General features: G+C 43.4%; 1 protein-coding gene across 1 annotated transcript in view; it reads left to right on the top strand.

Annotated features, from left to right (window-relative positions):
• The window catches only part of LOC146035958 (cytochrome P450 2C16-like), a 37271-nt gene extending 13190 nt beyond the window's left edge, over window positions 1-24081 (top strand). Inside the window, exons 4-9 of the mRNA XM_083159685.1 lie at window positions 2333-2493; window positions 2594-2770; window positions 3534-3675; window positions 13050-13237; window positions 21160-21301; window positions 23834-24081. Of these exons, the coding sequence (XP_083015811.1) occupies window positions 2333-2493; window positions 2594-2770; window positions 3534-3675; window positions 13050-13237; window positions 21160-21301; window positions 23834-24015 (992 nt within the window). The 3' untranslated portion in view covers window positions 24016-24081. The remainder of the gene's footprint in view (window positions 1-2332; window positions 2494-2593; window positions 2771-3533; window positions 3676-13049; window positions 13238-21159; window positions 21302-23833) is intronic.
• Window positions 24082-24471: the final 390 nt, after the last annotated feature.

Raw genomic sequence — 24471 nt, 5'->3', positions numbered from 1 at the left:
ATGCCATATCGACAGCTTTCAATTAACTGATTAAAACTTGCAGGGGGGTGAGGTGCCCCCTTGGGAGCAGGAGCCTGGCGGGAGATGACTCCATTGCCTCCCAGGGTTACGCCTCTGCCAAGGCCTGCAATAATGGCGGAGAGCAGCATTGAGTATCACAGGGTGAGGAAGCTGCAGCAGAGTCAGGACGGAGCGCTACAGTATGATGGTGATCGCTACAGTATGGAGCGCTAACGCGTAGACCAGACAATAGATTGTCAGCAGCATGAGTACCTGGATTTACCCTCCTGGGTGTACAGCGCAGAGCAAGCCTGGAGAGTCACTTGAGAGTTCTCAAGTGATTTCTCCAGGGCATGCCAATATAAGTCTGTGGAGATTGACCTACTGTATATTTGCGGGCTTAAGGCTGAAGACAGGGCAGATGGCTGACATCATGTGACGTCAGCTGCATGCCCCAGGCACACCTCCTCCCACCCAAAATCCCATTGTAACACCCAGCATTTTCAAGGGAATGCCCATGAAATGCTCGGTGTTCCCATAGGCGACACCCAACTTCGGACCATGAGAAGGGATTGGTGACAAGTTGCCGAGTCTGTTTGCCTAGGGACACTGTGCATAAATCATTGTGCACATGCTCAGATAAAAAATATAGGTGCCCTATACAAATGCACAGGGGACCGAATGACCCCTAAATCCACATATTTGTTAGTACTAAGTCGAATATGGCCCAGTTACGAGTAGGTGTTTTGTAATTATTGTGTAATATACTGGTCCTTAAGTAAGTTTCGAAATCCCCCACTTTGAGCTGAAGTGCTAGTCTCATTAGCCCAGTCATGCTTGGAAAGTTAAAACCCCCAAAATTAGAACCTACCCCTGTTCTGACAATTTTTTGATTTGCTGTAAAAGTAGTGCCTCATCATTCTTTTATGTCAGGGGGTTTGGAGCATACACCTATTAGCAATTTGTTTGATTTTTGCTATTTCCAATTACCTCTGCTCACGTGACCTTGGGGTTATCCTCAACTATCCCCTATATTTCCTATCTTTCCTGAAAAGGGTATATCCCTCTATGTTTAAAGCCCAGTCGCTTGTGTCTCATTGTACCATGACCCTGTTATATCAATTGTATTGTAGTGGTCCCTGAAGGCCAAAGTATCAAGCTCACCCATCTTACCTGCCAGGCTTCTTGCATTGGCCAGTAAGCATTTCAATGTATTTTTTTTGTTTTCTGTTTGTGTTGCTGATTCCTTTCTAATTTAGTTTTTTTCTCCCCATACCCCCATCTCCACCCTCCATTCTCTTACTACTTAGTTCCTCACTGCTCTGTCCTTATAGCCCATAGTACCTGTATCTCATCCCATTATGTCTAGTTTAAAGACTCCTCCAACCTTCTAACTATCATATACCCCATCTCAACCATTTCCTCCTCATTCAGGTGCAAGCTGTCTCTTATATAAAGATGGTCCATAACTGGAAAATCAGCTGATAAAGTACTCATAGAACATGAACCCTACTTGCCTACACCATTCCCTTAGCCACGCATTTGTTTCCCTAAGTTTCCTCTGTCTCCCTGGTCTAGCGTGGTGCACCAATAATATTTCTGAGAAAATGATTTCCCCTAGTGCTGCAATAGAAGATGGAAAAGTTGCATACTGTAAGTTTGTATATACTATAGGTAGATTTGTATATACTATAGGTTCCTATCTACTATAGGTTTGTATAATCAATGCGAAAAGAGAAACGAGATGATTAGAGTGAGGGTTTATGTACATTTTTTATTTTTGCAGTATGGGGTAATGGAAACAATTGTCTTTCGCAGAGAAAGGTTTCAAATGAGATAAAGAGGCAAAGTGGGTGTCATTGTAACATTCATTGCTGCCTGGAAATATGTACAACCATTTGTACTTCATAAATGATATGTCATTTTTACAAATAATTGTTGAAAAATATCAACATGCTTAAAAAATCGGAACTAGGTACTTTAGTGATTAGCGACACATTTGCAATTTTCTCGCCAATTTGCACATGGCGGTTACTCTTTAGATGTGGGAGTCAGATATCTGCTTGCAGTCAACTACAAAGTCTTAGATCTATAGTCTTAGATCTATAGTATGCTGATTTTGGCCTATTAACATCTAACATTTCAAGTGCCAGGTTTTGATCCCTTATTGATAATTAATTTAAATTGGATGAACTCGGTAACCAAAGTTGTAAACAGGGAGTTCAGAGCACAAGTTTAAATTTCTACCATTGCTTACTTATTGCCATGGTGCTAATACACTAATATACTGTACATATAATAATGATCATAACTCCATCTTCTCTATTGACAGGGCAGCCTCTGGACCCAACATTCTATTTCAGCCAAGCTACTTCAAACATCATCTGGTCGGTTGTATCCGGGAACAGGTTTGACTATGAAGACAAAAAGTTTCTCCATCTTCTACATCTCTTCAATGTTATCTTCAAATATTTTAGCTCTGTTTGGGGACAGGTAAGGAAATAATTGTGAACTTGTAAAAAGTGCTGTGTTTAAATGAGACTCGTACGCACTGTACACACTTCATGACATTGGTGCATAAATATCTCTTCAGATGTACAATTTCTTTCCCAAAGTCTTCGGGAAGTTGCCAGGACCTCTCCAGACGTTCTTCAAAGCTGTTGACCACATGCATGAGATCATTGCGGAAAGTGTGAAAGAGCACAAGGAGACATTGGATCATAATTGTCCACGTGACTTCATTGACTGTTTTCTCATTAAAGTAGAGCAGGTAAATTCCAAGGTTACCAGCTGTTAAAATATTACACAGTACATGTAATTATAAAATATTTAAATAAGTGAAGGTAGTAGTATCTTAATCTAAATCCAGCATTAGACTTAGACATACAAAATCAATGGTGTGGTGAGTGTTATATAAAGGTTAGAACTGTTAGATAAGTTAGTTAGATGGAGCAGAGCAGTACACTTCATACCATTGTTCTACAAATTTCACCTTATCCGCCTATACTTGAAGGTGGCCAATTTTGCTGATTAACTCTGGGTAGTTTTTCTATTTGTTTACCCATCACTAACAGCTGGTGGACATTATGTTTTAAATCGTCCAAGGACATCTCTTTTCCCGAAAATTTCTTTATCTAGAGGGTTCCCAACCTCAATTCTAGATCGTGTGACCACTGTTGCCTACTGTTGTATTGTGTCCCTGAGGAAGTCGTGTTCACGACGAAACGCGTTGGGCCTATTGGGTGTATTTCGACCACGGTCAAAATAGACATACCATTATTCTATACACTGTAACTGTATTTATCTGACCTTTTTGGTATATACTGCTATGCTCTGTGAGCAAATATGTTTATTAAATCAATTTTATTGTAAAATTACTGTCTAATAACTTAAGGTCTCAGCGCACCCTGAAACTCCCTCTTTTCTTCATATATATATATATGTATATATATATATATATATATATATATATATATATATATATATTTCAATACAGTACTGGACACTTATATCTCTCTGTCCCATTTTCACAGGACAAACATAACTTTCGAAGCGAACTTAATATGAATGCGATTCTTGGTACCGCATTTGATTTATTTGCTGCTGGTACAGAAACTGTTAGCACAACTTTACGCTATGGACTGATGGTTCTTCTTAAAAATCCAAACGTTCAAGGTTTGTACTATACTCAAATTTCTTCTACAATCCCAGTGGCAGCCATGACACTGGGATATTCCCCTCCTCCTCTTAGTTCAGACAGGATCTTTTTTCAAGGACCGCCCACCTTGGATATAATAGGCCCCTCCCACCTCTCACCTGTGTCATTTACTCTTGTCTCCATTCTAGTTAGGACAGTGTAGGTGTTTACTTTTATTTTAAATCAGGGTTACCTCTATTCCAGCAGGAGTTGGCTGGGCTGTCTCTCCTGGGAGGAGAATAGTGTAAAGCCCTGTACACATGCTTCGATTTGCTTTTGATTCGATGTTAGATTCGATTTTCTATCTGGCATTAGATCTTCCCATTCGATTTGGCATTATATTTGTACTTTTGCATTAGATATCAAATTTGATATACATTCAAGGTACATTGTACGCATTCGATTTACTAGATCAAATTCAATATTTCCTTGGCTGCACAGAAGTTTTTTCTGTTCTATTTTTTGAGTGCGCATCGAATCGAATGCAGATCGAAAGTGACACAAAAACCATTCGATTTAGTTTAGGATTCGATTTGATTTTGCTTCGATAAGCAAGATCGAATGAAAAATCGGGAAAAATCGATGCGTGTGTACAGGGCTTTAAAGGAGTGTGGCCTGTTTAAGATTCCTGCTCCTTATACTATAAATCATACCTGCCGGTTAATATGCCTCTCTGTTTGTAAAGATCTGTGCTGCAAGTACCTGGTCCTAACAAGAATCTAGGGCTCTGTATGGTGGCGTCTGCAGGGTCTGGTGTTCAATTGAGGGAACCGTGGAGTCAGGAAGCGGTGTCGGAAGCCGGCGGGCGGCAGTAGGGAAGGCAGGAGAGGTTGTCATTTCCGTGCAGGGGAAGACAGTGTGGCTGTGGCTCATGGATGCTAGGGGCATATCCGGTAGAAAAGGCCAAAGTGTGCACGGCCTTCACTTCTGCCCGGCTCTACCCATGTGCGCTATATTAAATGTTCCCCCCGGAATTCCAGCTGGGAACATTAGTTCTACTCGACCATCCTGATTATTGGGCCTCTCGGGAGAGAAAGAGTTAATTAACGGGTTTAAAAACCTTCTTCTCCGATTCATAAGAAGAGGACTGCAAAAAATAAATTTTTATCAAACATTCTGGGATGATTAGGAGACATGTCAGGTTAAAAAGACTGAGCAGATGGAGCAACCAGACATTCCTAAAAAATTGATGGAATGAATGAAACAATCCTTTGTATCCAAGGAGGAATTTCTGCAGATGCAGAACCCCAAGAGATCCAGGGCCCAGGCTGGGTTAAGTCATGAAATAGAGGGATCCTCGGAAGAGCTGGAGTATTTTATTATAATTTTATTGATAAGGTGCCACAAGTGTTTTGCAGCGCCATACAAGGGAACAGTACAGGGAGACAAAACTTGGCATTACATTGAATAAATAACAAAAATAGAGTATAAGTAAAGAGCACCACAGTTCAATACACATTACAGCTTAAATATAAGTAGTGAGGACTCAATTAACATACTACTAGAGGCTTGTGGCCAATGATGGAGATGAGTATGCGGACAAAGATGGTCACTGAGTGTTTGAGTATAGGAGAGCTGTGAGTGAAATATGAAGAGAAGAGGGAGGAAGGAAGGGAAGACAGATAGATATAGAGGTAAAGCAAGTGGGTAGTGGCTAGATAGCAGTATGTAAACAGGCAGGGGTTCCGAGAACCAGACTCAGGACTAGTATATGCAGCGGAAGAGTACAATTTGATGAAAAGGTGAGTTTTCAGTGCCCGTTTGGTATTGAGAATGTCTCCAGTGAAGAATCAGGGGAATTAGAGGAACCTAGATCCTTTAACCTTGATCTAGTAAAAAGTTTGTTTAAAAATATTTACATAGCAATGAATTATAAAGAAGTACCTAATACATCAGAAGACCATGACCCATTATTTGAGGATCAATACCGAAGAGGAAGAATGTTCCCTGTACATAAAGTAGTTAGGGAAATTATTTCAAAGGAATGGTCTAATGTTGATAACCGAGTGGGATCTGGAGTCAGAATTGACAGCATGTACCAATCAAAGATGATGAGTTTTTAAATTGGTGTCTCATTCCAAGGGTAGACACAGCAGTTGAAGAACTCGCATCTAAAACCATGATACCAGTAGAAGATGGTGCGGCTTTCAAGGATGCAATGGACAGAAAATTGGAAAATTCCAAAGTACATTCTACATCTGCTGTGTCCCTCAAATCTAGTGTGGCAATAGCATCTATATCCAGGGCATTCAAGACAATGGTGGCAGGCATTACAGCAAGGAGAGCTTTATGGCTCAAGCCATGGAGTGCTGACACTAGCTCCAAGAATAAAAAGACTACTCTGTCTTTTGAGGGTACTTATCTCTTCGGATTGAAATTGGGTACTATGATCTAGAAATTATCGGGAGGAAAGTCAGTCTGTTTACCACAAGATAAAAGAAACTGTTTTCCCATCCCGGTTTTCAACAAGCAATCATATAAGGAAGCAAAATGTTATCGTCATGGTCATCCATATTATAGAAGGGGAAACTCAAATACCTCCCATCCGTGATTTTGACAATCCTTTCATAGAGGCTCCAGATTATTACTATACTCAGATAACAGAAGTAGCAGCCATACTTCTACATTTTGCAGAGGAGAAAGGCAGATGGGTCTTGGACATTATTCAAAAAAAGATATATGGGGATAGCAAACAACAGCATAAAGTCACTGTTGCTTTTAAGAGGCGCAGCTGTGCTTAGGTAAATATCAATCCATATAATAGTTGGTACAATATAATTTTTATTAAAAAAGCAACTCCTATCCAGACATGTTTTCAGAAGTGCACTTCATAATAAAAGATTAATTAAAAGACATACAAGACAGTAAAACATATAACACATTTAGGAGGTTATTCTGATCGGAGCGGCCAAACGTGCGTACGTTCGCCATTACCGCACGCTAGCCGTACGCGGCCGTTAGGGTTAGGTCCACCCACAAATCAGCCGCTTACGTACGGGCAGAAATACCGTAGAAGGGGAGTGGCGTACAAATGAGCGTACGGCAACGTACGCGGACGGCCCAGCCCTTACACTCCGACAACTGGCGTACAACTGAGCGTACGGCGCCGTTTACGGACGTCTTTCGTCCGTCTTCCCAACGACTTCTTGCGGAGATCTGAGCGTACGCCAGCTTGCACGGACGGGTCCCTATTGTTTTCAATGGAAAAGTCAGCTTATGTCACCGCTCGTGAGAGTGAGCGTACGTCCGTGTACGCTGACATACCCTTCATATATATGGACCTGCAAATGTTGCCTTTCAACTATAATTATGAAAATTAATTAATTGATTGAATTAATTAATGTGCAAAATAGTGGCCATGGGCTTAAAACATTGCTGAAACATCCTTTGTAGGTGTTAGATGTGGTTTATGTTATTGTATCATAAATACAAAACCTATGTTTGTATTAGAGTGAACACGTTGACACATGTCGACTTGTGTAGATTGAGTGTGCTACTGTGTAAAGTCGATGAAAGCACGTAGTGAATGTGTCGACCTGTTTAACAAATACCTACCTTAGCATATATAAGCAGGTCTTACAAAGATTCTTACCTTAAATTAAACAAACCTTTAAATGGAGAGAAGTATAGAAAGATAAGCTTCCAATGTGTTAGAGTGCTGTGTGTGGCTTGCAGGTAGTGAATTCATGGTTTGGACTTAATAGACTGCAGCATTGCTTATTACATTCAGGTGTATGTGTTTGAGTAGTAATCCGCGTAAATTAGTTAACCCAGGCGCACGCTGGCATGCGGTATCTGTAGGGGTGGTTTGAGATGTCGGTTGGCGGCCGCCTGTTTTGTGTCCGAAATGAGCGGTGCTTTAGTCGATCGTGCGGTAGTAGCACTGCTCATTTTTGGTGCACACCCCCGTGTACGCCCATATTTACGCCCATTTTCCCTCATTATTTCGGCCGCTCCCATCAACACGCCCCTATGCTGCCCCCATTACCCGTACACTCGCGTACAGGTTTTTTCGCACGTTGAGACCCGGCCGTAAGCGTTGTGGAGTGTTCGCGCCGGCGCATTAGCGTATCTGCACATGCGCAGATCATGAAAAACACCGGGACGAACGCGTACGGCCCGGCCGCTCCAACCAGAATAAGGCCCAAAAACTGGCAATATCTGTTTATAAGAGGATTAGAATGGCTCATAATTCTTAGGCATCAGAACTTTAGATAGAATTTATGATGCAATGCTTCTTATAATTACCAGTCCCACAAGTATGATTAATCCTCATTGGCCATATCGCTGAAGTTATATTCCAGGATCCTTTGTCCAGATATATAACTGACCAAGCTGGTCTTTATTTACCAGAGATGCGCTCCGGAGTCCACTCAGATGGGGCAATGACCATATTTAGCTGGAGATCCACGTTTCTCCACCTTTGTTGTAGAAACTTGGTGGCTTCCTCAGATCTCTACAACAAAGACAGAGAAATGCATTTCAAAACCCTGCAGCCAGGTCACCGCTGTGTGATACCATCACCGCTTACCAAACACATTGTTTGGCGGATCTACAGCTATATATGGTCATTGCCCCATCTGATGGACTCTGGAGCACATCTTTGGTAAATAAAGACCAGCTTGGACAGTAATATATCTGGACAAAGGATCCTGGAATGTAAACTCAGCAATATGACCACTTGGGATTAATCATACTTGTGGGACTGGTAATTATAAGAATAGTTGCCTCATAAATTCTATCTCAAGTTCTGATGCCTAAGAATTCTGAGCCATTTGTAAGCCTCTTATAAACAGATATCGCCAGTTTGTATGTGTTATATGTTGTACTGTCTTGTATGTCTTTTAATTAATATTTTATTATGAAGTGCACTTCTGAAAACATGTCCGGATATGAATTGCTATTTAAATACAATTATATTGTACCAAGTATTGTATAGATTGATATTTAACTAAGCACAGCTGTGCCTCTTAAATTTATGCCATTGTTTGCAATACCCATATATCTAGTTTAGTCCAAGGCACACACCTTTGGTAAAGCGGCAGCAGGAGTACTTAGCTATTGTCTTACCAGTGCTCCCTAGGGATATCATTTTCTTTTTTATTATTCAACAAGGCAGCAGAATAGAGTTTTTGAAGTTCCCCTACCAAAACAGATTTATGGAGTCACGCATTCCGAAGAGATTAAGTAGATCTAATGGCATGCTATTCCAACAAGAAGGTGACCAACTTTTATTCAAAATATTATCATCCTCAAGCATAAGCCTTTAACGCATTCTCAGTACGATGGCAGTTTAACCTCGGCTATGTCTTCCCACCTATACCTATGATAAACAAAATCCTGAAAAAGATCAGGGAGGATTAGGTGGAGGTGTTGGTAATCCTACTCTTTTGCCCGAGAAGGGCCGGGTTCACAAATGTTCTGAAGATGTCGACTCAAGAACCTTGGGGTCTACCCAACAGACCCGGTTGAGCGGCTGATTCTTAGTCATCATAACTTGAACCATCAAGGTACTGATATGATATTGAAGGCGATGAAAAATGTGTTTCTATTGCAAGGTGTGGAACAAATTTATGGCCTGTCGTAAGTTTACAAAAAAACTTTTCTGTAATACCCATAGCCAAAGTACTACAATTCCTATTCAATGGATTTGAATTGGGTCTATCAATGGCTACCATAAAGGAACAAATATTGGCTCTCAGTGTGCTGTTAGATCGAAGACTGGCAGAAGAAGAGCTGGTTAAACAATTTTGTACAGAGTAGTCCTGAGAATGAATCCGGATCTCTTGCGAAAAGTCATTTCGGCCTTTCATCTCAACCAGGAGCTTACTAGATCTCTTTGCCAAGTTTTCAGAGAACAAGAGAATGAAGAACAGAGGTCTTGGCATATTTTGGATCTGGATAAGACTATATCTTTATACCTAGAAAGAACTAGTTACTTCCAGAATACAAAGCAACTTTTTGTAATACCAGAAGGTACGAGGAAAGGTCTAGTTCCAGCTAAACAAACTATTTATTGTGGATTAGAAACATAATCTTTTTGCTTACAGTCAAAAAGGCAAAATGGCACCTCCAATAGTGAAGGCACATTGAACTCAGGCAGTTTCCACTTACTGGGCTAAAAGCGCCAAAGCTTCAGTGACTGAGATTTGCCAGGCAGCGACATGGTCTTCAATTCATACATTCTCTAATCACTGTGCACTACATGTATCATCTGCCCACTTTGGGAATCATGTTCTTGAAGAAGCTCTGTCAGGAAAGTAATCCTCTCGGAGAATACATTTTACTTGCATATATTATGGCCTCCCTCCTGTTTATTCTATGCTTGGGTATGTCCCAGTGCCATGTCTGCCATGGGGATTGTAGAAGAAAGATACGAATTATGCTCACCGATAATTCCTTTTCTTCCTAGAGATCCCATGGCAGATATATTTTCCCTCCCTTGTGTAATTGTGTTTTTTCATGGACCTTCATGATGGAGACACTTGAAATACACAAGTGAGAGGTAGGAGGAGACTATTATACCCAATTTGGGCGGGTCCCTTAAGAAAGATCCTGTCTGAACTAGGAGGAGGAGGGGAATATCCCAGTGTCATGGCTGCCAATGGATCTCTAGGATCTCACATTTTTCATGAGAAAGCAGTTTGAATCCACAGGAGGCTTCGCAGACATTGTTTTGGTAGGGGATAGAACATAAAAGCTTCCATAGGGGGAAAAGGAACTCCAAAAAACAGTACTTCTTAATGGCCATGAACAATCCATGACATAACAAACATGTCATGGATTGCAAGCGTGCAACGATTCTTAAGATCTGTGCAGACTTGCATAATGTAACGAATAGAAATCCTTTTTCACAACCAGCCTCGGCTTATTTAGCCAAGACTGTTATTGAAAAATACTTGTGATAACGGGGAACACACAGTGTAGGGTTCCAACTACCATAATGTCAAATATTGCAGTATTTGGCTGGAATTCATATGGAATGTTGGGCTCCCAAATATAGGAATCCCCCTTCTCTAGAGAAGTAGGATAGTCTGTTCAAAAGGGGTCTCACCGTCCTATATACCCCACTCAGGGGCGAATTTAGGGGTCAGGCCGCCCCTAGGCACAACATTTTTGTGCCCCCCCCCCCTATTTTAATGTAATCATATATGTATATACATTATTATTTATATATTTCATTAAAATTTAACTGTAGCCACCCTTAATATTTTTTTAAGCACTCTGGGTCCCCACTGTACGGAGGACCCGGAGGGAGGGAGGCACTTATTAGTACAGTGATTAGCACAGTGTCTCCGTCAGTCTCTCTCTGGCTCACGCACTGTGACTGACTGAGCGCAGGGAGGATCTGCGCGCCGCTCAGCTCAGCTGCTGGATACACAGCAGCCAATAGACTGTGTGTGTGTGTAGAGTAGCCAATGGGCGGGAGCCGGCAGCAGTGAGCCTGAGCCATTTCCGGATGCGCAGGGGGACCGTAGGACCCAGCCACTAAGCAATGATGTAATGTGCATGGCAGAGTGGGTGATGAGTGGCAATTCATGTCTGCGGCGGCGGCGCTCGTCACTCGCCGCTGCCCACCCGCTGTGCCATGCTGCTATTTAACAGAATGTCAGCCTGCCTGCCGCCCTTAGTTGGTGCCGCCCTGAGGCCAGTGCCTCACGGGCCTAGGCACAAACCGGCCCTGACCCCACTGAGTACTCAGCACTGGGATGTATAGGGTTCCACTGACATAATGTCAAACTGTTGCATGAAGTAACAAGAAACCATCTCTGAGAGAAAGCAAGCATAATATTACAAATCCTCCCCCCCTTGCTGCAATTTGAGAGGAAAAAATCCTGCGTTTACCCCTGAAATTGGTTGTTTTTCTATATTCTATTCCAAGGGTTCTCAAACTCTGTCCTCAGGACCCCACAAGTTCACGATTTCCAGGTCACCCGACAGGTGCACTCATTACTCATTCACACATTTTAAAAGATCCACAGGTGGAGCTAATTATTTCACTTGTGATTCTGTGAGGAGACCTGAAAAACATGCACTGTGTGGGGTCCTGAGGACCGAGTTTGAGAACCTGTGTTCTATTCTATTTTAAAGCATGATGTCTCAGTGGATTTGCAGCGGCTGTGAGCTTATAATGTGGGATCTCTCAAGTAAACCAATGCAAAACCAACAAGATTTTGTTGTGACTTCTATATATGCCAGATATGGACTTTAGCCCAAAACCACAAGATTTACTATACATGTGGTTTAAGCAACATGGTACATGGTTTAAGGTGATTTATCCAGCCTAGTGCCAGTCAGCCTTGTCTAGAACAATGACCCTCCTTACAAATACACTGCACGTATTGGACTCTTTACTAGTAAAAAAATTATTGTGTCGCCTTACAGTGGCGTAACTGGGATATTTGCACACACACCCCCCCCCTGCCAATTTTGGCAGCGCCGACCTCTCCCTTCCCTAGCCCTTCAACCTGCCCGCCCAAGTGAAGTTAAAAGTTAAACACCCCCTTACCCTCTGCATGCCGCTGCCGCATTCAGGGCCCCGCAGCGCAGATCTCCTCCTTGCTCCGTCTCCTCCTGCAGTGCTAATTAAAAATTACCATCACAAAATGCCTGCCTTCTAATAGCAGACAGTTTTTAAGGATGCTAGAGGAGGCCGCCACCTTCTCTAGCATCCCTAAAAAAACTGTCTGCTGTATGAGGGCAGCCATTTTGTGAGGGGTGGTTTTCAATAGCACAGACGGATCGTGGAGGAGATCTGCACTGTGGGATCAGGAGGAGACGGATAGTACCAGCCACTGACGCGTAGTAACCATAGCCCCACAGACCGGCGCCCACAGTTACTCAGTGCCTCCCTGCCACAGTGGGGGCTGCAGGGCTATAATTATGCCACTGTCTCCTTACTAGAATACTGTCCCAATAATTTCTTAGTGTAATTATAATGTAGTGTCCCTAGTAAATACTCAACTGGAATCTTTATTTTGATCCATAAAAATAAAAAATAAAAATAAAAAAATTCACATTGATAAATTGAATCACTCATGGGCAGCTGTTGCAGCTAAGAAAGTTACTGCTCTTTTAAGTCACTTTTTGTAATAACCGGCAGCCAATTAGAACTAATCTCTCATCTGTGAGCAATAAAAATGTTAATACATTTTGTTATTTACAAACCTACAATACGTATGTCAGTTTCAATCTGTGCAATCTGAAATCATGCTCTATGATCTGGTTTCTAGAACATCATTAAATATAATGCTTACTTATTTGCAGTTTTTAAAAATAGCTTTTTTTTAAAATGTTCACCTACATTGTTAAAGCTGTTATAGTTAAGCATATCCATTACTTTTCTTTGCAGATCGCATCCATAGAGAAATTGATGAAGTCATTGGCAGAAACCGTGCCCCATGTAATGAGGACCGCTCTCGTATGCCGTACATGGACGCTGTTATCCATGAGATTCAAAGATTCATTGACCTTCTCCCAATGGGCATTCCACACAAAGTGACTAAGGATGTGCACTTCAGAGATTTTATCATTCCAAAGGTGAGGACACCTCTAGCAATGTATACATGTGATCTGTTTTATACTGGTGAATATAATTAGTATTAATAAAGCCTTTGCTTCATATCAATCAAATAACTGCTTGTACTGTCAGAGGCATAGCTAGGGCGGAGCCAGCGGAGCACTGGCTCCGGGCGCCGACATGTCACCGGGTGCCGGAGCCGTGCACTTTGCCGCCGGCTCCCCCGCCCTGCTCACCCGCTCCCCCAACATGCCCGCTCAGTGGCGGAGGTATGCTACTTGCAGGGAGCACTAGAGAAAAAACCTGCTGTGCAGGGATTCGGGATGGCAAATCAGCGGCGCCGACAGCTTTAACCTTTAACCCCTCCCGACCTCACATCCACACACTCAGCTCCACAGCACATCCCGGTCTGCTCTCTCTTCTGCCATGTAATAATGTCTCTTCCATACTCGCAAGAAGGTCACGCCAAGCTCTCAATGTTCAGCTGCTGTTGCTGTATCATTCCTGCGCCCCATCAGGTCTACATATTCCACATTCTTAGCCCACAGGGACAGTTATCTCTTCAGAATTTCCACTAAAGAATAGGAAACAACTGCGGAATATGTGCGCGCTATATAAGAAACTGTTAATAAATAATAATAAATAACGCAACTTCCAAGGAGGTGGATACGCCAATTCCTAAAAGTACGTTTAAACGAGCAAATAAGCCTGGTGGCGTCATCAAGCAGCACACACACCGGCCACCGGGCAGCAGCACGCTGTTGTGTGAGAGCTCTGAGAGGAGGACACCGCGGGACCCAAGGAAGCCTCTGGTAGTAGGAAGCTGCTACGAGGAACCGATTCTGCGGTGTGGGACCATGCTAGGACTTGGTCTCCCGAGTCCCTGGCTACAATACACACTGAGGTAATAGCAGGGGTCTGTGCACTGCAGGGAGTCTGGACTCAAGCTCCTTGCACCTCAGTTCCCCTAAATACAGCCACGTGCCACATTGACTATGGTGAGTGGCATATAGTGTAAGGTGCATTATGGAGGGGGGTAAGTGTCCAATGTGCAATCGGCATTACGGTGTGTTATATAGTATGTAATGTAATGGGCATTGCGGTGTGTTATATAGTATGTAATGGGCATTATGGTATAATGTTAGGCCATGCCCCCTTTTTGCCATGCAAGAGCCTCGCCTGCTTCAAATCGGGGAGGGTGGGGGGGGGGGGGAGAGAAAATGCCCTTTCTCCAGGCACCATGGCACCTAGATACACCACTGCGTACTGTATGTGGTTAATGTATTGCTGAGATATAATATTTTGTGGACCTGTGTATACAGTACCTGAAAAAAATATCCTTGATACACAGTCTGTTCTCAGGGGCCGCAAAACCATTAACACATACAGTTGATCTGGGAATTCATCTTGAATTCTAACTAACGCGAATACGCCTATTTCAGGCTTATTCATAGCCATTCAGTCGTATGCCTAGCGGCGCCTAGTAGCCAATCAGGAGCCACTAGGCCGCTAGGTGGCCAATATTACTATTCAGGTGGAGGAGCCACAGAAAGTAAACAAACCTTCTGCGGCTTAATAATTGAACTTTGTATTGTTTATAAGTCAAAGTAAAAATGTAACTAAGCTCTTACCCTCAGGCCCCAGTAAAAAAGGTGTGGCCAATGGGAGGGGCGTGGTCAACCAGAGGGGCATAGCCACACCCCCATAAAAAAATAGCAGTCGTGCAGGCCACCAACCGGCGACAGCATCTCTGGGAGAGAGAGAAGACAGGCTGATGCTGCAGCTGCTTCTCTCCCCTGCTCAGCACACGGAACTAAGCAGCGAGTGCTGAGTGGGGGAAAGAGGCTGTAACGTGCAGAGAGAGTCAGATTTGGGGGAGTTATTTTGTTTCTGTGCAGGGTAAATACTGGATGCTTTATTTTTACACTTTGCAAAACAGATATTAGTTTGAATTACAAACCCCACCCAAATGTAACTCTCTCTGCACATGTTACATCTGCACCACCTGCAGTGCAGTATGGTTTTGTCTATTAGCACACCAAGGGCCTTATTCTGGTTGGAGCGGCCGGGCCGTACGCGTACGTCCCGGGATTTTTTATGATCTGCGCATGCGTACATTCGCTAATGCGCAGGCGCGAACTCCCCAAAACGCTTACGGACGGGCCTCTACGTGCGAAAAAACCTATACGCGAGTGTACGGGCATTGGGGGCGGCTTAGGGGCGTGAAGAGGGGAGCGGCCGAAATAATGAGGGAAAATGGGCGTAAATATGGGCGTACACGGGGGTGTGCACCAAAAATGAGCGGTGCTACTACCGCACGATCGACTAAGGCACCGTTCATTTCGGACACAAAACAGGCGGCCGCCAACCGCCATCTCAAACCACCCCTACAGATACCGCATGCCAGCGTGCGCCTGGATTTGCTAATTTACGCTGATTACTACCAAACACATACACCTGAATGTAATAACTAATGCTGCAGTCTATTAAGTCCAAACCATGATTTCACTACCTGCAAGCCTACACACCAGGGGCGGATTGGCCATTATATCTACCGGGAACTTTCCCGGGAGGCCGATGGTAGTGAGGCCGAATTTATAGCTGCAGGCAGCAGGGGCAGCAGAGAGCACAAATATACAGCAGCTGCTCACAGAGCCGGCTGCTGTCAAATGTCAAGTGTCAGTCATGCGGGCTCTGAGCTTCTGACTGACACCTCACCCGCCCACTCAACCATGGAGGCGCTGGGCAGGAGAGGCATCCTCTCTGCAGTGCTGCTATTGCTGGTCCGGCTGCTGCACTTGCCACAGTGTGTATGAGTGCAGCGCCGGAAGCATAAGATTTCAATCCGGAAGCTGATCTCTCTTTCCCCGCAGTGCCTCCCCTGCTCGTCCGCACAGGCTGGCAGTAAAAGTCAGCATCTCCCTGCTGCTTTCTGTTCCTGCTACTAAGCACGGAACGCTTCCCCCTGCACTCCAATTACTAGCCCTCCCCTCTACATGCTGCTGCTGCACGGAAGACGGAGAGCCAGACAGATTTAACACTTTAACATCCTGGTTTTCTACTACAGTAAGCTAAAGTACAAGTGTGTGTGTGTGTGTGTGTGTGTGTGTGTGTGTGTGTGTGTTTTTCCAAAGACATATAGGGTCTGTGTGTTTGCATGCATGTGTGCAATATATATATATATATATATTACACACACTGTATATATTGCATATTTTAGATATCTCTTGTACCCCAAATTCCATTCTCCTATCACTGTCACCCCCCAAGGTCTCTACCTCTCTCCCACCCAGCCACTGCTGTTGTTCCCAGTGGTCTCTACATCTCTCCCACCTAACAACAGCTGTTGCCCCCCATGATCTCTACCTTACCTCTCTCCCACCCAGCCATCACTGTCGCCCCCGTGGTCTCTACCTCTTACCCGCCCATCCACCGCTGTCACCGCCCCATTGATTTCAGACTGACTGCAGTATCTCTGTGGGATTGGTATGAAATCCCGGCACCAGATCCCGACCATCGAAATCTCCAAAAGGGGGGAAGTGGTTCGCCCTCCCCCCCCTTGCGGGCCCGGTGCCTCCCTATGCTCGGCACACTAATTTATTCTCCTTCTATGGGTGTCGTGGACACGCACAGAGGGACAAAGTGCCAGGATTTTGGCAGTCAGGATTCCGGCTGCCGGGATTGTGACTGCATCCCATCTCTCTCCCCTCCTTCCGCTATCCCACTACCTGGCAGCTACCTCTCTCCCACCCAGCGGTGCCTTGTATCTGTGTCAGCATCCGTGTGTCTTTCAGCGTGTATCTGTGTGCGATCATGTCTGTGTCAGTGTACATTTCTCATCGTTCCTTCACACAGCATGCGAATGGATGTTTGACATAAACATCCATTCGCATGCCACTGGGACCCTCCCACATCTTTCAATGGTCGCCAACCATCAAAAGATGTTGAAGGTGCACCCATATATGTAAGGTTGCTCTGAGCAACCTTACATATGTGTGTCCGCTCGGGGGGGGAGTTGGCGGGCAGCTGACATCCAGCTGCCCGCCAAAAATTTTGCCTAGGGCATCAAATTGGGTAAGGCCAGCTCTGGCTGCTCACCTCGGCTCAGGCCGGCTCAGTTGAGCAGTAGGCGGCCGCGGCATCATTACTGGCAGGCTCAGGTTCAGCCCAGTGAAGTCTGTCCCCTTGCTGACTGTCACTGCTGGATAGTGGCTTGGCCCTGCCACCTCCCGTCTCTGAGAGCCTGGCTCTCTCCAAGCAGAGCTACCCTCAGTATGTCCACTGTGTGCACTATATAATATAACTGGTAATAATGCTCTCTGTACAGCGATGCGGAATATGTGTGCGCTATATAAATAACTGGTAATAATGTTCTCTGTACAGCGCTGCAGAATATGTGTGCACTATATAATATAACTGGTAATAATAGTCTCTGTACAGCGCTGCGGAATATGTGTGCACTATATAATATAACTGGTACTAATAGTCTCTGTACATTGGTGCAGATTATGTGTGCGCTATATAAATAACTGGTAATAATATTCTCTGTACAGCGCTGTAGAATATGTGTGCACTATATACCGTATTTATCGGCGTATAACACGCACCGGCGTATAACACGCACCTTCATTTTAAGAGGGGATTTCTAAATAAAAACTTTATTACAGTGTTTATTGATTATCTGTAAAAGAAAAAAAAAAAATCCAACTTGAATAACAGAAGCAGGGCAGCACAGTTAGCACAGAAATCCTTCTCCTCCTCCAGGCTACAGCCAGCGCTTGGGAAGGCTGATGACGCTGCTGTAGCCAGGGAGGAAGGAGTCACTGTGCAGGGAGGAGTTTTAAGTGTGCTGCTGCTGCGAGGACCCGACGGTGAGCAGCAGCAGCAGCAGCAGAGAACACGCGATTAGTAGGCGCCCCGTGGATGACAGGGAGGAGTTTTAAGCGTGCTGCTGCTGCGAGGACCCGACGCTGAGCAGCAGCAGCAGCAGCAGCAGCAGCAGCAGCAGAGAACGCGCGATTAGTAGGCGTCCCGTGGATGACAGCAACGCGCATAACAGCAACACCCGGCATTACAGGCATTACAGGTACCCGCCGGGTGAAATTACCGCCGTATAGCACGCATATCGGCGTATAACACGCACCCATCTTTTCCCTCTATTTTCAGGGGGAAAAAAGTGCGTGTTATACGCCGATAAATACGGTAACTGGTAAAAATAGTCTCTGTACAACGTTGCGGAATATGTGTGCGCTATATTATATAACTGGTAATAATATTCTCTGTACAGCGCTGTAGAATATGTGTGCACTATATAACTGGTGATAATAGTCTCTGTACAGCGTTGCGGAATATGTGTGTGCTATATAAATAACTGGTAATAATATTCTCTGTACAGCGCTGCGGAATATGTGTGCACTATATAACATAACTGGTAATAATAGTCTCTATACAGCACTGCGGAATATGTGTGCGCTATATCAATAACTGGTAATAATAGTCTCTGTACAGCGCAGCGGAATATGTGTGCGTTATATAATATAACTGGTAATAATATTCTCTGTACAGCGCTGTGGAATATGTGTGCGCTATATAAATAACTGGTAATAATATCCTCTGTATAGCGCTGCAGAATATGTGTGCGCTATATAATAACTGGTAATAGTCTCTGTACAGTGCTGCGGAATATGTGTGCACTATATAATAACTGGTAATAATATTCTCTGTACAGCGCTGCAGTATATGTGAGCGCTATATAATAACTGGTAATAATAGTCTCTGTACAGCGCAGCGGAATATTTGTGTGCTATATAAATAACTGGTAATAATATTCTCTGTACAGCGCTGCAGCATATGTGTGTGCTATATAATAACTGGTAATAGTCTCTGTACAGTGCTGCGGAATATGTGTGCACTATATAATAACTGGTAATAATATTCTCTGTACAGCGCTGCAGTATATGTGTGCGCTATATAATAACTGGTAATAATAGTCTCTGTACAGCGCTGCGGAATATGTGTGCGCTATATAATAACTGGTAATAATAATCTCTGTATAGCGCTGCGGAATATGTGTGCACTATATAATATAACTGGTAATAATGGTCTCTGTACAGCGTTGCGGAATATGTGTGCACTATATAATAACTGGTAATAATAATCTCTGTACAGCGCTGTGGAATATGTGTGCGCTATATAATATAACTGGTAATAATGGTCTCTGTACAGCGCTGCGGAACATATGTGCATTTATATGTACTGGCATATTATCCATGCCTTATTTAATTGCAATTTTTTTTGCTTTTTAGGCCCTTTTACAACATAATCATTTATAAAGATAGTATTTGTCCTATATATGTAGCTTGTTTTCTGGACCAAGCTATAGTTGTAGCTCCTGTTCATTATGTTATGGTTTTAAAAAAAAATAGAAAATAAGGATGCATGTAGAATTGCATCACTCAGTTAAGTTACAGTGGTGGCCAATATTGTGGACACTTTTTGAAAATTGCATTGTTACTGTAGGTTGCTTACTTAATGATACAAACACATAGTGTGTAGTTTTGTTACAAATTAGTGGGTACGTTTTAGGGCCTGTATGTTGTTTCTCTAGTGTGCATGGGTAGATAGTGGTAGTGCACCTTTGAGGGAGGACTGCTGTGTTCATTTAATCCAGCCGATGCTGAGATACCATGACATATCCATCCATCTGAGTGACTAATGTGAGTGACATTTTACAGTGTCACCAACAAACAAAAGTTAATATTAATCAATCTGATATTCAGACACTATTGATGCTTTAGTTTTGCCTGTCAAAGTATAGTGATGTGGTAATCCCGCCTACTGTTATGTTGGCTCCGCCCATTATTGAATTGTTGCCGCCCACATGAGGCCACTTCCAGAAATATTCCAGGGCCACTTTTAGTCCCCAATCCGCCCCTGCTACACACAGCACTCAAACACATTGGAAGCTTATCTTTCGAAACTTCTCTACATTTAAAGGTTTGTTTAATTTAAGGTAAGAATCTTTGTTAGACCTGCTTATATATGCTAAGGTAGGTATTTGTTAAACAGTTATACACATTCACTACGTGCTTTCATAGACTTTACACAGTAGCACACTCAATCTACACAAGTCGACATGTGTCAACGTGTTCACTCTAATACAAACATAGGTTTTGTATTTAGGATACAATAACATAAACCACATCTAACACCTACAAAGGATGTTTCAGCAATGTTTTAAGCCCATGGCCACTATTTTGCACATTAATTAATTCAATCAATTAATTAATTTTCATAATTATAGTTGAAAGGCAAGATTTGCAGGTCCATATATGTGAAGGGTATGTCAGCGTACACGGACGTACGCTCACTCTCACGAGCGGTGACATAAGCTGACTTTTCTATTGAAAACAATAGGGAGCCGTCCGTGCAAGCTGGCGTACGCTCAGATAGCCGCAAGAAGTCGGTGGGAAAACGGACGAGAGACGTCCGTAAACGGTGGTGTACGCTCAATTGTACGCCAGTTGTCGGAGTGTAAGGGCTGGCCCGTCCGTGTACGTTGGCGTACGCACATTTGTACGCCACTCCCCTTCGACGTTGTTTCTGCCCGTACGTATGCGGCTGAGTTGTGGGTGGACTTAACCCCAACGGCCGCGTACGGATAGCGTACGTTGTTTTGGAACGTACGCACGTTTGGCCGCTCCAACCAGAATAAGGCCCCAAATGTGCTTTGCGAGCCAGCCTGAATCACCTCCAAATGTGCAAATAAATAAAATATTAAAATATACTGTAGAATAAATCTGAGGTTTATCAAACTGCAAACATGTCTCATTCCAATCGAAAATATAAATGACTGTGTAACAAAATCATAAAACTTATAATTAGTAGAGGAATAGGCAGAAATGATGACGTATGACGCATTTCTCATTGACTGTATTCCTAGGATACCACTGTCTATACAATGCTGAGTTCTGTTCTACGTGACCCCAAACACTTTCAATACCCCGATCAGTTTAATCCAGAGCATTTTTTGGATGATAAAGGAAACTTCCGTCGGAATGAAGCATTCATGCCTTTCTCTTCAGGTAAGTAGCTCACAATGGAAGCTACCAATGAAACTGAAATATTTCACAATAAACTTTTATTAGATATATATTATCTATTATAATATATAGAATACATATCTATATTTTATTAGATATATATTTTATATATATTAGATATATAAAAGTAACAGTATACCCATTTATTTCAAAAACTGTGCAGGAAATGGGAAAACTGAACACTCCAATGAGGTATGGGTGAGGCGGGCTATCTTTTATCTTTTAGGATATGTACCGAACATACCTTACTAGCATGTTTTTTAGGCTGGAGTTGGGGAAAAATAGATCAGAGTCATAACTGCGTAAGAATTTAGGAGGAATGTTGGGTAATGAGAAAGCCAGTGAATAAGTGGTACTTACTGTAGTAGTAATCAAAGCAGCAATAATATCACAATAGGCAAATACTTTGAAGGAGTTGAGGTCAGGACTGTGTGTATCAACCAAGAGTTTTATTAATGGAGAGTGATCATTTATCCTGTTTTAGACACATTGGGGAAAATTTACTTAGGTCCCAAAATACGGAAAATCCTGGGTACGAATTGAAATGACCAGCAACTGCCATATTCCAAAATAGTCATGGCCGCCAAATACAGTACGTGCAAAGTGGCAGCATTACATGGATCAGTCATATCTGTGCATTGCTGACCTGTGTAAAAAAAAAAAAATTAATTGCCCCGTTCCTAAAATAGGGGGGACAAAATGAATAGGAGTCCCCGGATTTTGACATCCAGCACTGGGCCCAAACAGAATCAGCTTTATTGGCCAGGTATACTTGGAATTTGTTTTCGGTTTGCTGTGCAGCAGCCAGGTGGGTAACAAGTAAACAACATACAGTATAAACAATAAACAATATAAACAGGTGGGGTTACATGTACAGTCATACAGAAAGATATTCCGAGGAGACACCGTGTTAGATTATGTGCAAAGGGTTATGGTGCGACTAGACAGTGAGGTGTTCATGAATTTACGTGTCAACAGGTGAACTGCTTGAGCGAAGAAACTTTTTAGGCTTCTGGTGGTCCTGATGGGAATAGCCCTGTAGTGTCTCCCTGATGGACAGGTACAGGTCCTCTGGACAGGTACAGGTCCTGGACAGAGGAAAGGGCCATCCCGAATATTTTCTCCGCAGTTCTGACTACCTTTTGGAGTCTGCATTTGTCTCTCTTGCTGGTGGAGCCGTACCAGACCATTATTGAGGAGCAGAGCACAGACTCCACAATTGCGGAGTAGAAGAGGAGCAGAAGCTTCTGTGGGATGTTGAACTTCCTCAGTTGCCTAAGGAAAAATAGCCTCTGCTGTGCTTTTCCAACAATAGTAGCAGTGTTGGGCCCCCATGTAAGGTCCCGGGAGATTGTGGTTCCTAGGAACTTGAAAGATTCCACTAGTGACACCACACTGTTAGCAATGGTTAGCAATGTTTGTTTACATTTGCAGCTCCTCCCCCTAACTGTGGAACTGGGCATACCCCAGCCAATCAGCAGCGGAGCTACCCTGGAGACTGCACCCTTAAAATGACCAAACATCTCAAAACAAATAGACCAGGTCCAGCCTGGTGCGTTTGACAGAACCATGCACAGATCAGTGTGATCTGCGTATGATTCAGTCCAAAACAGTGTTCTAAAATAAAAAAAAATAGATTCCCCTACCCCAGAGCATAGCCAGCCACAGGCTCATTGAGCCAGTCCTGGTTCCCCAAATATGAGAGGGGGATTTGTGGGGTTTCCCCATATTTAAGAAACCAGCACCAGGCTCTTGGACCAGTCCTGGTTCCAAAAATATAGGGGACAAATAAAACTGGTCCCCCATTTTTTGGAACCAGCACTGGGCTCCAACAGCCAGCGTCATACTTTTTACACAAGGTCCCCTGCCTGAAACAAGAGGACCATGGCTGGTCAGCACTGGATACCTGGGAGAGTGATGACCTTCCAATATATGGGTTGGGGCTTCACCTGTACGTGGCTGAAGCCTGGGGCTGTCCCCGGCATCCCTGAGCAATGGATGCCAGGCTGATAAAATTAGATAAAAAAAATAGCTTTTTACAGTAGAACCTACAAGTCCCAGAAGGCCTGTCCTGCATGCTGGGACTTGGGGAACCACAAGTCCCAGCATGCTGGGCATTAATGGGCCCCCTTAAACTTGTAGTTCACCTGTAAAAATAATGTTAAAATAAAGATACACACACAGAATAGTACAACTTTAATATTTACATCTTAAACAAATCCATTCACACATATAAATCCTTCCTCTCCCCATGAAGCTGGTCCTCCGGCGCAGCTCACCCCACACTGACAACGGAGTGAGCCGGTTCCCTGGAACTAAGAGCGGAGACCCTGTGACTGACCTCACTGGGAATTCCACTGACCTCTGTGCTGGGGACCATGGAGACGTCTACAGTCAATCAGGGATCAGAACAAACCCTGTTACATCTCGCCCATAATGTTAATGCTGCTGATAACTGGGATTGTAAACGGTGCTTTATTCTTTAAACAAAATATATTATATTTTATCCCTTAGGAAAGAGGGTGTGTCTCGGAGAAGGTCTGGCAAGAATGGAACTATTCCTGATTTTTACCACCATTTTACAGAACTTCAGCCTCAGATCCCCAGTAGACATAGAAGAAATAGACTTAAGACCACTACTAAGTGGATTTGGTAATTTCCCGCGATATTACCAGCTGTGCTTCATTCCTCGCTGATCACTGATATCTTCATAACTTCTTGAAATACATTTTCATTCTAGGTGTTTAGTTTAAGTATTGTTCTTTGTAGTAGTTTTTTTTTATACATATTTGTACCAACAGCTGTTAATTAAATATTATAGACATACTGCAAAATACTACCAGATTATTTTAATAGTGCAAATTAAATCATTGTATTAAATTAAATCAGGTGTTGGAGGAAGTTAGGATTGTTGAGCTGTGTACACACATTGCTCAGCAATATATTGCTCAGTGTCCAGTTTTCATCTGCGACCAGAGATGGTCACTGATGAACAGGAGACTCTGCCGTGGAGCCTCAGAGGGAAACGGCAAGCTCCTTCAACCAGCGACCATTAGCGGGCTGAACACGGGAGCGCGCACCTGGCGATTTATCGCTGCTGCACAAACAAATCACTGGCAATTTGGTCGCTCAGCGACCATATTGCCAGTGAT

This window comes from Crinia signifera, chromosome 9, assembly GCF_055691185.1.
Source record: "Crinia signifera chromosome 9, ASM5569118v1, whole genome shotgun sequence".
Taxonomy (NCBI): domain Eukaryota; kingdom Metazoa; phylum Chordata; class Amphibia; order Anura; family Myobatrachidae; genus Crinia; species Crinia signifera.
Note: the sequence above shows the minus strand (reverse complement) of the source record. Positions and strands in the feature narration are given on the sequence as shown.